This window comes from Anarhichas minor, unplaced genomic scaffold (assembly GCF_050575085.1).
Source record: "Anarhichas minor isolate MPS153535 unplaced genomic scaffold, ASM5057508v1 ptg000032l, whole genome shotgun sequence".
NCBI lineage: Eukaryota > Metazoa > Chordata > Actinopteri > Perciformes > Anarhichadidae > Anarhichas > Anarhichas minor.
The window spans coordinates 3,112,501-3,128,821 of record NW_027466478.1 but is presented as its reverse complement, the minus strand read 5'-3'; the positions used below and the strand labels follow the sequence as shown (position 1 = coordinate 3,128,821).

Genomic DNA, 16,321 nt, shown 5'->3' with positions numbered 1-16,321 from the left:
TGGTGTTTGCTTGCCAGCTACAGTAGCTACCTCTCACAAGTTGTCGAAGAGACAGTACAGTAAAGAAAGAGCACACCGGAAGTGAGCGCAAGTCTAAATACCAATCACCAGGTCCAACCGTGAAGCCGCCCACTCTGCCCACTCTGTGTGTATGCGAGTGTGTGATCCAGGCAGCAGATGCAGAGGCCTAGCCCATCCTAGCCCTGCCTGGCCTGGTCTGGCCCAGCCCTACCTGGTCTGGCCCGATCCGGTCTGGTTCAGTTGGTCTGGCTTGGTGCTGCCCTCTCCCCAGCATAATGCTGTACCAGGCTTCACCACCTTCTCTGCTCCTCTTGTTCAGGATCTGAGCTCATGCCGAAAGCCCTCTCCACCAGAATTGTAGGAGGAATCTGGTGGTTTTTCACGCTTATCATCATCTCCTCCTACACGGCGAACCTGGCAGCCTTCCTCACCGTGGAGAGGATGGAGTCGCCCATTGACTCTGCTGACGACTTAGCCAAGCAGACGAAGATAGAATACGGGGTGGTAGAGGATGGCTCCACCATGACCTTCTTCAAGGTTAGTTACAGCTGGATATCATGAACCAACTAGAGTCCTTTACTGCTCTGCATCACCCAGCACATTACAGATGCACAATATGGGTATGTCAAGGTTTATTATAAACTTTGAGATGGTTGATACAGCCATATTCATAATGACACGTCTGCAAGGTAAATATTAATAGTGTAATACATGACATCGGAGAGCTTTTTTATTGGGCACTAAAACTCACACTAATGAAATGCTCAGAGGGTTAGTTCCTGTAGAGTGATCAACTTCATGTAGCCACCGAATTGATAGAAGACAAGAAGGCGTTTAGTTTAGAAATATTAGTTATTTCTTTCATGGTTGATATCGGCTTTGTTAGGTTCAAGAACCTCTCGAAACTGTAGGAGAGCCGCACGTGGTTTGGCCGTGCCTAAAAGTCAGCCGGCTCAAATTATAATCAAAAGTATTTAATACTACAAAAGCTAAAACAATTGCAAAGTGAAGTACACTATTTACAGTATCTATAGATATATATTTACAGTATCGATATAGAAATATGAGCCGCGCAGAAAAGCAGTCATACACACCACCTGGATGACAATGAGATGAACAGAATGAATGCCCTCTCTGAATTTCCTTATATAGTTCGTAAATGTTCACAAAATGTCCGCCTTTGTTTCTATTGGTTAAATCCAGCTGGCTCCTCCTTCTCGCATCAGCCAGCTAGAGGACCCTGAGCGCGGGTGTGATGTTTCCTTCTGCGTGTCCCTGTAAATGCCTGTCTGGAAATCCCTGTCTGACCCTTGACCATTCTTCACAGTTTAATACATTCAATGACTGTCTTTGATGGCTTAACACTTCTGTAACCGGTTGTATATGGACCCAAATGCAACACACAAGATTCCAGGGATCTTTGGCTTTATTACAAACTTCCAGATACAGCAGGCAGAGTTAATCAGAGTCAGGATCAGAAGGCTGGTGGGTTTACCGGGAGTCAGGGAAGGCGGGTAGAACAGGGGCAGGCAGGGTCGGTAACAGGCGATCAGTCCGTGGGAGCGTGCTGGAGAGTCTGGCATGGAAAACCGAAGAACAATCTGGCAAATGTGTCTGGGAGGCAGGAGTCTATATAGGGGCTTGATTACTGATCAGAGGCAGGTGAGTAAACAGGTGAAGAGAGTTTAGACTGATGAGGAGGGAGTGACTGACAAGTAGAGTGAGGAGGGTGTGGAGCTGAACTGTGACAACTTCTATGGTAAACATACTGTAAACATAGTATACATTCGATAAGGATTTGCAACTTTTGGCAAAAACTTTACAAGCTTTACAAGCATATTTGGTATAACCCAAGTACTTGCTAACATTTTACTACCCACCTCTAAGGTGCTATAAATCCTACTAAGAAACACAACTATAAATCCTAAAACACACTTCTAATTATAAATCTTAAAACACACTTCTAAACCTAAATTTCCTACAGCTTCCATGGAGATAAGCCACTCCTCTTCTTCGGCTCATCTAGCGCGAATGATGCAAATAAACCACAAATGGTCCCGTGAGTAAACTGCCACGAGTAACGCGAAACGAAAATTTGCTTCGCGTTTGATGTGAAGTTGAGGTCAAAATGAAGGCCATGTTAGAAAATGGTTGTGGTCTGTGCAAGGCTTCCGGGAGTAGTGACCACCACACCCCCGACTTTACAACACTGCCCTGATTTTGCATTGCAGCTGGTGTGATCCCGTCACAAGATGGTGTCTAATTCGTTCATTTTTCATCATTTTTTCTTTTGTTGAAAGATAACTTTTAATTCAGTATTTTTCTTCAATAATGTTGATCCTTTCCCATGCTTTCATTTCCTGTATTGCATCTCAGTATTGCCTGCCCGCTCTTTGAAACCAGTGTGTGAGAACAGCTTTCTATTTAAAAATGTATGAGCCCACCCCTAAATTTCAAATGACTTAAATTATTAATCCTAAATTAGTTTGTCAGCAACAAGTTCAACACATTATCACACCAAATAACGTCATATAACACAGCTTGCTCAGTGCTCCTAAGCTTCAAACTATGACGCTCTACATACCCCTCTAGCATCAGATTTGTGTCAGTGATGGGGCGTCAATATAGGCTTGTTACACGCAGAGTTCAAAATAAACTTCCGTCTTTACAGGAAGTTAGGTATAGGCAACAAAACCACCAAGTTAGGTTTAGGAATAGAGCAGGGTTGACCTTTAAGTTGGAGTAAACATATTGACTGTGTTAGTAGAAAAATGAACAAATCTATTGGAATAATAAGGCCGATTAGACATCTTGTCTCTGCAAAATGTCTCCTTATTCTTTATTACAGTATAATTTATCCCGATCTTTCATATTGTAATGTAGTTTGGATCAGTACTTTTCCTACTACTCTGCAAAAAATGTTGGTCCTCCAGAAACATTTTGTTAGGATCGCAACCCGATCAGAGTCACACATCTCATCTGCTCCTCTATTTCAGAAACTGCAGATTCTTACTATTTATGACATCAATATTTCACAAACTTGTGTTTTCATTTATAAGATACTTTCAGGTGAAGGAATATTCCTGATTATTTCAAGACCTACTATAAATCCAATTCACAGTTTCACTCTTACTCAACTCCTCAATCTTCACATCTTCATCCTCCTAAGTTACTGACTAGCAGAGGTCAACTTTCAATAAGATTTAGGGAACCAAATTATGGAATGACTTTTCCCACCGAACAAAAGAATGTCCCTCTATAAAATGTTTCAAAAGATGCATAAAAGAAAATCTAATTGCTGTTTTGCAACAGTTTTTTTTATGTATTAGTGTTCATGTCTTTCTTGTTTTAGCTGTTATATTACATTTAGAGTTGTCTCACTCATAGAGACTTGTAGCATTACCGTTGCTTATGAGTTACTGCAGGTGTATAAACCAACATCCCTGAACAAACACAAGCACCCGCTTACTCTCACATGCACACACATGCTTGCACACACTCCACACAATTACATTATTTTTTTCTTATTTACTTTCTTTCTTTTGTTGTTTGTTTTGTTGTAATGTCTTATGCATATTTAATTTTATCTTTGTAATTTTTTAACATTTTAATATTATATAGGTGGAGGCTTCAAATAAGCCCAGTTGGCTTTCTGTCTCTTCCTGCACTGTGATATTCATTGATCTGTTATGTTTGATTATTTTTAATTTTATTGTTTGAATTGTGCAAAATAAGTCAATCAATAAATAAATCAATAACTTGACTGACTAACTAACGATTCACGTGACTAGCAACTCACACGACTCATGTGAATAACGACTCATGACAACATTCGTGACTAATTACTGACAAAATATCAAATTCACTTTTAGTTTTGCATTAGGACACGAACAATGGTCTCATGAACGATGATCCTATGTTTTATCCACCAGCCCTGTGGGGACTGTCTCGCTCTTCATACCACGTCAGTTGCTCCGTCCATAATGCTGCTGGTGTGCGCGCCGCATGCACGCACTAAATAAGCACTGACCAAGCTGCGTTAGTGGATCCGTTGGGAGTGACAACAGGTTGGCAAGTTCTGAAAATATAACAATTCATCTGTCATTATCTTTCCAAATGCATGTCTGTGAAGATGATGTTTTCTGAACAGTCACTTCTATGGTTAAAGCTCGGTCAGATGTTGGCTGTTATGCTACTTCACTTGTGTTCTGACAGAAATATTTTAATAATTTTTCAACATTACTTAAAAATGTAAGATCCAGAACCAACCAGTTGTCCATCGTAGCCAATATTAGTTAGTGTTTAGCAGTTGTGACAGCGACGCAGCTTGTAAAAACACAAACACACACACACACACACACACTTCATGGCCATGGCCAGATTTGGCGTCTCTAGTTTTAAACTTTGACTAGTTTAACACGATCAAATGACATCTGCTGGACCCACTTATCCTATTCAGGGTCATGAGGAGCTGGAACATTTGTCTGGATTGACTGACTAACACGTTCACACCTAACAGCAATATCCACTTCACATACCCTGCATGTTTTTGAACCGCACAGAGAGTTCCCGGGCGGCCGGGTCGTGTTCAAACCCAGGTCCTTCTGGCTGTGAGGCAACAGTCCGAACCACTGGAACCATGTAGCAGTGATGGTCGTGCCCCTGCCTAGAAATCCCCTCAGTGTAAGGTCATATAGAATACCTGCTGCCGTGTTTGACAACTTCCCTGGATGAGATCTCTTTGGTCCCATTCACATTTTTCAACGCTGTTTTTTTTCCTGTCTTGCAATCCGTCGATGACACTCGGACAGCTGTGAGATTTAGCTTCTTTTCACACCTCCTTTTCATCCATCTGTGCAATAGCATCCATGCCTTCGCAGGTGCTGTTCACACACACACAGGGACACGGTTGTGATTATATGTTTGTGTGTGTCTCGTCTTCACACTGAAACATACTCACAATTCATTTGCAAACTGCTGTGGTGATGGTTCTCTTTATCATGCAGCACAAATGAATGAAAACAAGAGTTGGTGTAAGAAGCAGCATATGTGGTTGTTAATCATCCTACCTATGCTGAGGTCCCTGTGCAGCCATCATTTACTGCCTCAGGTCAGACACTGTTATTCCAGATCCTTTGAGCATTATGGGCTAGGTTGGTAGAAACACACGGGGTAATACAGTTTTCTATCAATTGCTTGTGTGCATGAGGGACAGTTTTGAGAAAATGCTTTATTTTAAAATATATGCATACATAGCAAAAAGAAAAACAACATTCCTTTACAACACAGAATATCACAAGTTCTCAAGTTAAATTGTGGTAGAAAGAGAAAAGGCTAAATGTTGTTGGCAGACTGGTTACCACTCCATACCTTTCCTTTCATTTATCTCAGGTGGCTGGCCATAAACTCAAATGCCTTTGGGCCAAACACGCTTTAGAGCTTACCACTTGAGCATGTTGTGAGCAGAAGACTTGCAGGTTGAATCTGTAAGCCACGTCTGCACTTAATGTTTTTAGCAAACGGTGTTCTAAGTAATGGTTGTGAAAAGTGAAAAGAATTATGTGGAGAAAAATCATTAAAAGGTTCAGTTCACAGGAATTAAAAAGTACCTTTAGTTAGTCTTCCTTTTCTTTCTGGTTTTGGTCACGTTCCCTCTCTTTCCTCTGCCAACCATTAGTTGAGGTGGAACTCCAGATTCACAAAAATAGCAGACATTTGAAATTCAATTTACGTGGTTCTCATTTCAAAGCTCTTTTGTCATTTCGTTGTTGGCAGTGGTGGAGGTGGTAGTCATTAAAATAACCCCAGCTCCATGATCTATAGCTAAGCCGTGGCTTTAAGCTGCGTTTCATGCTGCTGCATTCATGTAGAACAGCAAACGCCGGTGTCATAGATGTCTGATTATGCCGTGCGGTCACTAAAAGTTTATCCATATTTTCCAGCTAATCAGAATGTAGAATTTGCGATGGTCATGTGATTAAATCTTCAAGATTCTTTATAATCAAGAGGGAATACACAGTACTGTATACTTAATATATACTGAGTAAACATCAACAAGCAAATAAACTGTAGTCACGCTAGATGTAGGCTAGTAGCACCTTCATGCATTGTGTTGATCTGAACTGCATGGCTTATAGTGGACTTCTAGTTCATACCACGGTCTGAATGATACATAATATACATGTATCCAGATTTTGGGTGAATGTGGTCCTTAAATGAAAACGTACTGAATTCAATGTCGGCAGAAATGTTGCTGTTTTCATATACAAAAGTTATTTATAGGTGTTGAAAATATTCCTTGAACCAGCCAAGAAGGATAAACTTCTCTGTTTGGTCATACATGAACTAAAATACAATGTATTATGAAGTTAAATACATAAAACACTTCAATGAACACACATCACACCTCTTTCTGGAACATGTAGTCCTTTGCTGTCATTCTCTGTTGTAAATCTCAATCCACTTTTTAGAATCACACCATCGTACACAGCAAAGCACAATGTGGTGAGATTTAGCCTCTGCATTTAACCCATCCTAGCATGATGGACAGCTACTGTACCTCAACGGTGAACTGGTCACCTCTCCAGCTACCAGTCTACACTCTGTACTTGGACTTGAACCGCTCCGGTTCACAAACCAAGTCCCCCCAGTCTGAGCTGCTGCCCCTTTTTAATCAGTCCAGGTGGATGCAGAAGGCGTTCGTCCTCCGCTGAGTAAACATATTCTGTCCACACATCCCGTCTTAGATGTTTAAAACGCACCGTTGTGATGATGGATGGAGTGTTTTTGATTATCTCCAGTCTCCGTTGATTAAGTGCAACACACTCACAGATGATGTGCACACATCACAATCACTATTCAAACGCAGGAAGGAATGACAAAATACCTACTGTTTGGGTAATTGACTTCTGCTGTAAAATACAAGTCTAATGGTGGTTAATTATGTAGATGTCTGCTGGGGACCGTCTCTGAAACATTGAGGCGTGTCACTCGTCCTCTGTGGGGACGTTCACTATGGACCGTTGTTACAATAACACTGAATCATTTAATAAGCAAACACAGCACTGCTGTTTCTGGTTTGTTAGCTAATAAAATCACATGTTATTAAAAGCATTGCTGTGTGTCATGTGCTGAAGGCTGCGGAGTCTGCAGCAGAGACAGTAGTCCTCTACACGGCCGTGGCACAGAGCTGCATGTCCCCAGGCTAACAAGCCTGAATTGTTTTGCATTAGCCATCAGACAAATGGGAGGAACACCTCCAGCATGGTGATTAAATCACACAGATAAAGCTTATTGGCATGATGTACTTGATACCTGAGAGAGGCAGCGTATGGGAGAGGGGAGGGGGGGGGGGGGTGAACTGCTATATTTTCTGACTCCAGCTCATGGCTGAAAGATCCAAAGTGTTTATGATCACAGGAATAAATTCACATGAAATAGCAGCCTACTGCATATAATTATGACTTGGACTAAGAATAGATTGACAGAAATTGTTGTTTTAAAAAATGCCAGACTCTTTTCATAGCATTGAACTGAAGTGGAACTCTACTGGGATAAGTATTTTTCTCCACTGGAAAGTCAATGTGACTCAACATTTCAACGTTGTGTTTGAGAAATGATGTCATTTTGGTATAGTGGATGGCTCATAATAATACAATAACCAGGAGCCCATTGCTTTGGAGAAGAAGCCAGTCAGGTGAATACCATAGCTGTAGCACATTCACAATGGTTTATAGAAACACAAACAACGCTGCTGAATTTATCCAACACGAGCCCCAAATCTGAAAGTGAATCAATTGCAACCCTTATGCTGTATTACTGATATCCATCATAGAAAATAAGGCACTATTAAAACGTTAGTGAGATCTTCCTCATAAGCATCACAAACTAAAAACAAAAACTATTTCAAATTTAAGTTATTTTATTAGGAAAATTCCCAAACAGATTTTGTACCAGCCGTGTGTGTTTTGTTCGACATTAACAGACGGTGGTGTCCTACCGATGGGGAACAGGATCATAAAAACACTTCTTCAGAAGGCGGGGACACTGACCTATCTTATGCTTTGGATTGGAGGAGCATCGTTGGCAGCTGCTCTCTGCCCCGTCTCAAGATCCCATTCACAAATTATATCGTGCGGATGAGATTACAGCGTTTAGTATAAATGCGCTTGAGGCCAATACGTCGGTGGTGAGGGTCAGTCTTGGGCCATATGGACCAGGCTCAGACCAGACTCTCCTTTCACTGTGCCAATATATACCTCTGCACCACAGACCTCACATACAGAGGGACATATTAATGACATCTCATTTTAGGGTTTAGGAGGTGTTTGAGTCTTTTTGAGTTTAAATACCTGTCCCAAGACAATTCAAACAAAAAGAGTAATACGAGAGATGCTGTACGCATTTAGCGCTCCAAATGCCTGCACATAACTGAATAAAAAATGTACAAAAAGCACAGGAGCACCGAGACGCTATTTGCTTAGGTTAGACAGGTTACAGCTGCATTTCACCATTTGCTGGTGCTTTGAGAATTACATCTTTTCTTTTTTGTCACATTTGCACAGGTTTAGCAGCCTTAAAAGCCGTGCAATCCATTAGTAAATTCCCCCCTCAGTGTGACATTCCTAGGATGTAAAGACAGATCACTCGATATGGGAACCCACACCTTTAATCAATCTGTTTTACGCTGGTTTTAAAAAACCTAGGAAGAAAAAAAAGCAATCATGATTGTCAGTATTTTCTGTTTTGGGGTAAACAGCTGCATATATCATATCTTTCATTGAAGTTTTCTTTGTCTCTGTTGGTTCTAATTATATTTTTGTAATTATTTGTGCTCACCCTCAAAATAATATATAATATAATAATCATATTTGTCTATATTATCTTTATTAGTACATTTGTACACAACATGTTCCTCTCAAATGTGCAACAAATCAGTATGAGTGCATTATTGGTTTTCATTTTTTAGCCAATAGTGTTTGGTGTCGACCGTGTCTCACTAACAGTGTAAACAAGTGTGAGAGAATGCTTTATAGAAGCAGAGTTGTTGTTTGTGCTGAGAAAAAACGTGCAGCTTTTCCCTCCGCTCTCTGGATTCTTTTGATTAGGGCCCAAAAAAAAAAAAACACTTTTGGCAAGCAGAAGGGACCGAGTCTTGACAAGGACCAACAGAGCGTGTGTTGTTCATGGCAATTCAAGGCTACACTCACACACACACCAAATACTATGTGCACAAAAACTAAATGACATTGTGTATCAGTTTTACTATGATGAACACATAAACCAAGAGACGGTCACATCCACAGTGTTCACACAGAGTTGCATGGACTTGATCACACATGCAAGCTGCTTAGCATTCCGCTTCCTCTGATTGTTACTCTGAAGAAACTGGAAACGCACAACACATCAGCTGTTCAGAAGGTGAATTGCAAGATACTTGTTACTTGTATCATTAAACAAGCAGGACTTTAATATTTCTCCTCAATTTGCCAATAAATCTATAAGCATTACAAGTGGACCAAATACTAATCAACATAGCATAATCCCTCTTTACTTGGTACAACCATAGACTTAATAAAAGAAGTTAACGTAGTCAACGTGACATCACCCATTGATTTGTGCACTGACGTTTTGAAGCCTTGAGTTTGGCCTTGTGGCCGTCTTGTGTTTTTTGGAGCCAGAAGTGACCATATTTGGCTAAGAGGGTGGAACTGTGCGGGAGCAAGGCCCAATGGGGGGCCAGGTACCCTTAGCATAGCAAACAGCGAACACTAGTGCTAGCTAGAGCGCAAGGTGCACCTGTAATTATTCATTTTGGCTCGCAAAAAACATTGTTAATCAAAATGTACAATAACTGAACGCCATGGTGTGGTGGAAAAAAACTATTCAATAGTACCGAGTGAGTCCTATAATACTGAATACTGAAACAAGAAACACTGAGAGAAGAAGTTTGTCTTTAAAGTATTTATTCTCTGCACAGAGAAGGCTTCACCGTCATACTGACTGCAACACAGTCTGCAGAGGATGAGCCAAGAGTTCAGTGTCTCTCTTGCTTATAACCATCTCAGCACACAGTAGGGGGCAACATCAGGTATTTACAGTATAACAATTGATCAGCAGATTCAAGCTCCCCATTGACCCCTCCAGTCACCTCCTTCCTCTTCTGAGCCTTGTCACACAAAGACATGTGTCTTTGTTACCTTTGATTATCTCTGGGAATCTTCACACCTCAACATTCTCTAGTGAAACTGCAACCCCCATTTGGTTACTTCCCCTTATCAAAGCAAAGACAGAGACACCCCATATGGTCCTGTTACCACTCAGTACACAATCATATATCACATTTAGTTTTGTTAGTGAGTAAGGCACATCAACTAAATCACAGTAGAAATCTACTAGCACACTAACATTTCTATCATAATGGTTACCTGAAGCAAACCCTGCTTCATCATCTATTTAACTCTAAATGGGATCATATAACAAAAATGTATTATGACTGGTCAACCACAGTGAAAAAACTGGATTCAGTACCACCCCCTCTTGGTCTATGTCAACGCATTCTCACACTAATGCGTCAAATAACGCTGCTTGGTCAGTGCTCCTAAGCTTGAAACAATGATGCTCAACATACCCTCCAGTGTTGGTGTTGGTTGTGCGAGTTACAGGTCCGTATAAGTTATTGGAATGCATAGTGTCTTTTAACTATGAGCACCATCAGTCACCATCAGTTCTATGTTTGTGTGACCCATCAACCAATTCTTAAAGCATCAAGTGATGCCGCTTGGTCAGTGCTCCTTGGCGTCTGACACGACACATTTAGCGTTTGTATGCAACGCACCCGGCCGCGGCAATAAGGGCAGAGTAACTGAGAAGGGGGTATGGGAGGAGACTTTCATTCAGGAGACCGATATTCACGTACGTAGTCTCTCTCTCTCTTTTCAAACTTCCTTTGAAAACGGAAGTATACTTTTAAAAGACTCATGCATGTAAGGAGCGTATATTGACACCCGGTCACTGAGATGTGCAAAAGTGATCCTAGAAGTATAGGTAGAGTGCAGTTTGAAGCTTAATGGCACTGACAAAGCGGCGTTATTTGACCCATCCACCGCCCCTCCCGCCTGCCGTGTGTGGACTGTGTTGCCCTTTATGCTACATTATCAGTTGCTCTGTAATGCTGCGGGTGGGTGCGTTGCATACACATGCAACCAAGCTGTGTAATTTGACATGTTGGGAGTGAGAACAGGTTGTCTAAGCATTGTTCATAATGCAAGAACAAATTTATGATGTGCAAAAGTATTGTTTGACTAATCGTGTATGTCAGACAGGTCAAAAAGTCTGCAAACAGCTTCAGAGGTTTTTCAATAGATACCAATTATAATAAATAACAATTTAAGTTGCAAACCACTTGACCACTTAAACACCCTGTTTTAGCTTGAACTAGCCCCCTTCACCCATCACAGGACTGTACATGTCATTTGTTAGCTCAAAACATCTCTTTACATAACTTTGGGAATGTTACCTTTGAATCTCACAGGATTGTGTGGTAGTCTACTCTTGATGAACATCATAAAGTAAATATAGTCTTGCATCTCTAACAACATCATCATGTTAAATGAGTCTGCCCTGTTTAAGTCGACTATTTGATTTTACAGAACTGGGATGATTACTGTGCACTTTTGTGTCCTGTTCCCCAAGGTCCTGCAGCGCAGCTTTAGTTTGATGTGTTATTGTGTTGACTCTGCACTGTAGAAGAGAAAATGGTTACGTGATGTTTCAGGACTTGCTGACCAAAACCCGCTCCCTCTTTACTCACACAGATCTGAGAAGTGAAGCAAATTGAACAATGAATGTCTTGTTTCTGTGGAAGGGTGGTGTAGTGGTATGACAGGGCGCTCTTTAGGTTTGTGTCAGGAATTTAAATGTATGTTCTGCAGCAGTATAACGCCACATGAAAAGAAAAGTCATTATTCAATTAAATTCAATTGTATAGCCTAAAATCACAAATCAGCCTTAGAAGAACTGTCTTTTAAGGAAAAGTAAACAGGTTTTTCTAGTGGGGACCGTCTCAGAAGATCACCAACAGGAATGGAAGGACAATGAAGAGAACACACAACCCTTTGGGTTAAAGTAAGTGTGACTTGGCCTCCATATCGGCTGCATTTTGCAAGGGAGCCATGTCTCTGAAGTGCTGCTGTTGGCTGAAAACTGCATTTGAACTAGTTTCTTATGCAGAGGATGAGGATGCTGTACATTTAAATATAATAAAGGGCTACTATGACCTAAATATGTCAGTGCAGCTGGGTCATTTAGAAAGCAAAGAAAGATGATCAAATAAATTGGTATTAGCAGATAGTACAGAAGAACTCCAGGATCGAGAGTGAACAGTTCATTACCTACACTCACAATAGTTCGAGCCTTTCCAGTCTTTGTTATGCTGACACTCATGATGCCACGCCCCTCTGTTGATGCCACGCCCCCCACGCCAGATCAGGGACAAAATTCTGAACTGAAAAAAAACGATCTGACAGTGAAAAAATAAAATCTGAAAGTGAAAAATATCTAAATATATATTTAAATATTTTATTCAAAACAATTCCAGAACTCAATCAAAATTATATTCAACCCAAAAAAAACTTTTCATTCACTTATTTTTATTTTGAATACATTGCTGTATTTTTCAATGTTCAAGACCATAACTTGAACTTTCAGGTTCACATTTATTTTTCAAATGATCAAAACTATTGGCCTGGATTCGGCTCCATAGCGTGGGATAATATTTTAGTCTTATTCTATTATTTGTAACCCTGATGGAATTAAACAGACATGGGAGCAAATAGACAACAAATCTGTATATATTCTCTCATCAGATATTCATATCATATATTCTCTTATGTGTGTCAGCTTCATGAGCCGTGTGTTGCAGTGTAACATGTCGGAGTTGTGTCTTACAGTCACAGACTGGATGCAGTGTTACTCTGCTCCGGTTACTTTAATGTTTACTGTGGGTTATTATAAGTTATGGACGGAAACCTTTTTATCGCTTTTAATTATGTTTTTGTATTTTTATAAAGTCCGTTTCACACCGCTGGAGTTGCAGCTGAAAGAATAAGAATATATCTAAGCAACACATTAATTAAATGGAGTACAAACGGCAAATTATAGTCCGATCTATCGTGCTCTAGACCAGGTATTCCCAAAGTGTGGTGCGCGAGCTGCCTCTAGGGGGTGCGCGAGAGGAAAAATGTAATGGTGGTCTAATGGTGCAGTCCTGTCTCCTAAAAATTACGTTCCCCCAAAACTAAAATGCATTCTCAATTACGTTTGACCATAAACGTATTTTCTCCCTGATTACGTTTGTGTTTGACGTATTACAAATACGTTTCTCATCAACATATCTTTGCCATACTCTAGTCTTTATTATTTTTCTGTGATCTGCCTCGCCTCTACCCCCGCCACCCACGAGTTGTTGCCCCGCGGCCTGTTCCGAGGGCTGACAGACCTGACGATGGGGTGCCTCACGGCGGGGGCGGCTGGAGACCCCGCGTCCGGCGCCAACGGGTGAGCGCCCGCCACTCGGAACCATAAAACTAAGTCCCGGATTTCACCCCAGGGACATTCTGGAGGTATTGTGGCCGGGTGATGTGCTTCGTTGCTGGGGAGGTATGAGCCGAGAGTGGCGGGGTGTTATGGAGGTATATTTTATTTATTTGTATCCATCTAACCCTAACCATAACTTCCACTAGGAAGCCACATCCCCACCCAAACCTAACCCTTAAGAGAGTCACGGTTACTCCCGGATTTTACACGCGGGCCTTTGTGGAGGTATTGTAGCCGCGTAATGTTCCTCGTTGTTCGGCCTGGATGAGCGCGTTTCTGCTGCAGACAGGCGGGGTGTTTTGGTGGTATTCTGACCACGTAATAGGGAGAAGGAGAGGCGGTGGTGGTGGAGAGGGAAACAAATGTTAGTGTTAAAATGTTGATGAGAAATGTATTTGTAATAAGTCAAACACAATTTTTAGGAGACAGGGTTGTATGCATGCCTGGTACAGTGAGGTTCTGGCTAACAGCTGTCTGAAGCCCTCTTATTTACGTCGCCACCTGAACACCAAGCATGCCAGTGCAAGTCAAAAGCCCCTTACATTTTTATATCGAAATTGTAGGAGTTACAAAACAGCCAAAAACAACTGCAGCCTCATTCATGTGTTGGGTCTACAAAAAACGCACTACGGGCTTCATATCTGGTCAGTTACAGAATAGCAGGAAAGGGGCTACCTCACACAATCGCCGAAGACGTGTGCTCGCCAGCTGCCAAAGAGATGGTGGAATGTATGATTGGAGAGAGAGAAGCAAACAAGTTGGACATGATCCCGGTGTCCAACAACACGGTGTCGCAGCATCAATGCTTTGTCCGAAGACATCCTGGCTACATTAGTCGGTCGCGTGAAGAAGAGTGAGTTTTACTCTCTGCAAGTAGACGAGTCTACAGATCTGGCCAATCTGGCCAATCTTCTGGTGTACGTCTGTTACCTTTTCGAAGGCACGGTGCAGGAAGTTTGTCTTTTTTGTGTTTTTTGTCTTGTAAACAGACGTCACGCGCGAGCAAACTGGTCTCTCATTGGTCCGATTTTTGTGCGGCTATAAATAGGCTCTGTTGCTTTTTAGTTTTTTAAGTTGTGGGGGGGGAGGGGGGGGCTTGGGGGTGCGTGAACCCGGTCGGGATGTAGAAGGGGGTGCGTGGCCTAAAAAGTTTGGGAACCGCTGCTCTAGAGGAAGCAGTGACAATATATATATATCAGTTAACTCTGTTACTTTCAGCCTGACTTATGTGTTCGTATGTGACTTATGTGTTAGTACTTCTCTGATACTATAGTTGTATCTTTATTTTTAAAGTGTGCCGCTCTGCTGACAGCAGACTTGTCCATGTTTGTGATTGGTCAGATGCTGCAAACAAAGTCTCTTTATGTGAACTCGCTCATAACCAGATTGAGAAATCCTGGTTGATTTACCGAGTGGATAACCAGCTTCGTAGGACTGTGGTTGTTGGTGTTAGTTAAGGCATATAAACAAAAGATACCCTGGGTTTGGTGAACTCTCTCCATAGTACAGGCCCCTGGGTTCTTATTCTTCATTCATGATGGATGTATCATCTCCGAAAACACTGATCTTGCCATGAAATACGGTAACCTTTGATCCTTAATTAAATGCTTTCTATCATAGTTTGTTGTCTGCAAGTAGCCTCTGTAGTTAGTAGGATTTTATTCCCCCCCCCCCTCCCGCCAAATTGAAAGGAGACTTCCCCCCAACAAAAATCACTGTGTAATTTGATGTTGTCATTGTTGCTGATGTTAGCATTTAGGCACCACGATGCATAACAGAGCAGTTCAAATGAGGATTTAAACTCTTTCAATCTGTAGCCAAGACCATTAGCTTTCACCAACATTCGAGCTTTGAGCTGCTTGAACACCATGAGAGCTTTATTACAACATTACTACTTGCTAAGAATGGATATGTTTGGGAAAACAAATGAAAGATTTCACGGCATTCACAATTCATTTGTTAATGCAAATTGTAATCGTGATGCTATTTACTTGTTTATGAAAGGAACATTTAGGAGGTATTGATCATATTCTGGTGTTTAAATTCTGAAATTATATACAATAAACAATAAATAACTTGCCTTCACAATCCCACACTGAAATGACAAATGTTGCAATCAAAGCTCAAACACTTTGAGACTAAAGGATCAGACACCATCCTGTCTTAGTGTAAACAATTACACAACACAAGCAGTTAATACACAGTGTAAATATCCACCCAGGCATTAATAGAGAGGATTACTCACTCAGCATGTTGATCTAACTAAGGCTGATAGTGGTTTTGGCCCCACATGACTCACTGCTGCCTAACATACAGCTGGGGGCCTTTCTGCTCTTCTGAACACTGATTGTGATTTGCAGAACAAAAAGCATGACAACAATCTACAGATTGCAAATATCGCTAATCTACAGCCACTTCAATGTTAGGACAGGATCAACCAGCAGTATTTGCAGATACGGCCAACTGTGAGCATTCTTCGACAGAGGCAGGCTCATGAAAACTGTACCAGACAGGTGATGACTTGAGAGGATCAGACAGCGGAAAGATGGTACCTGGTATTTGTTTTTTTAGCAATTGCTAAAATATTCGGATTCAGTTTGACTAAACAAAAAGGATGTCACACATTCTGAAATGCTCTGGATGGATTGTTGTGGACTTGTTTACTATTTTGGTTTGACAGCCATTCATACCCGTTGCGTGTTCC

General features: G+C 41.3%; 1 protein-coding gene across 1 annotated transcript in view; it reads left to right on the top strand.

Moving 5' to 3' along the window:
* The window catches only part of grik2 (glutamate receptor, ionotropic, kainate 2), a 291,149-nt gene that overhangs the window by 232,846 nt on the left and 41,982 nt on the right, over window positions 1-16,321 (top strand). Inside the window, exon 13 of the mRNA XM_076105397.1 lies at window positions 341-558. Within this exon, the coding sequence (XP_075961512.1) occupies window positions 341-558 (218 nt within the window). The remainder of the gene's footprint in view (window positions 1-340; window positions 559-16,321) is intronic.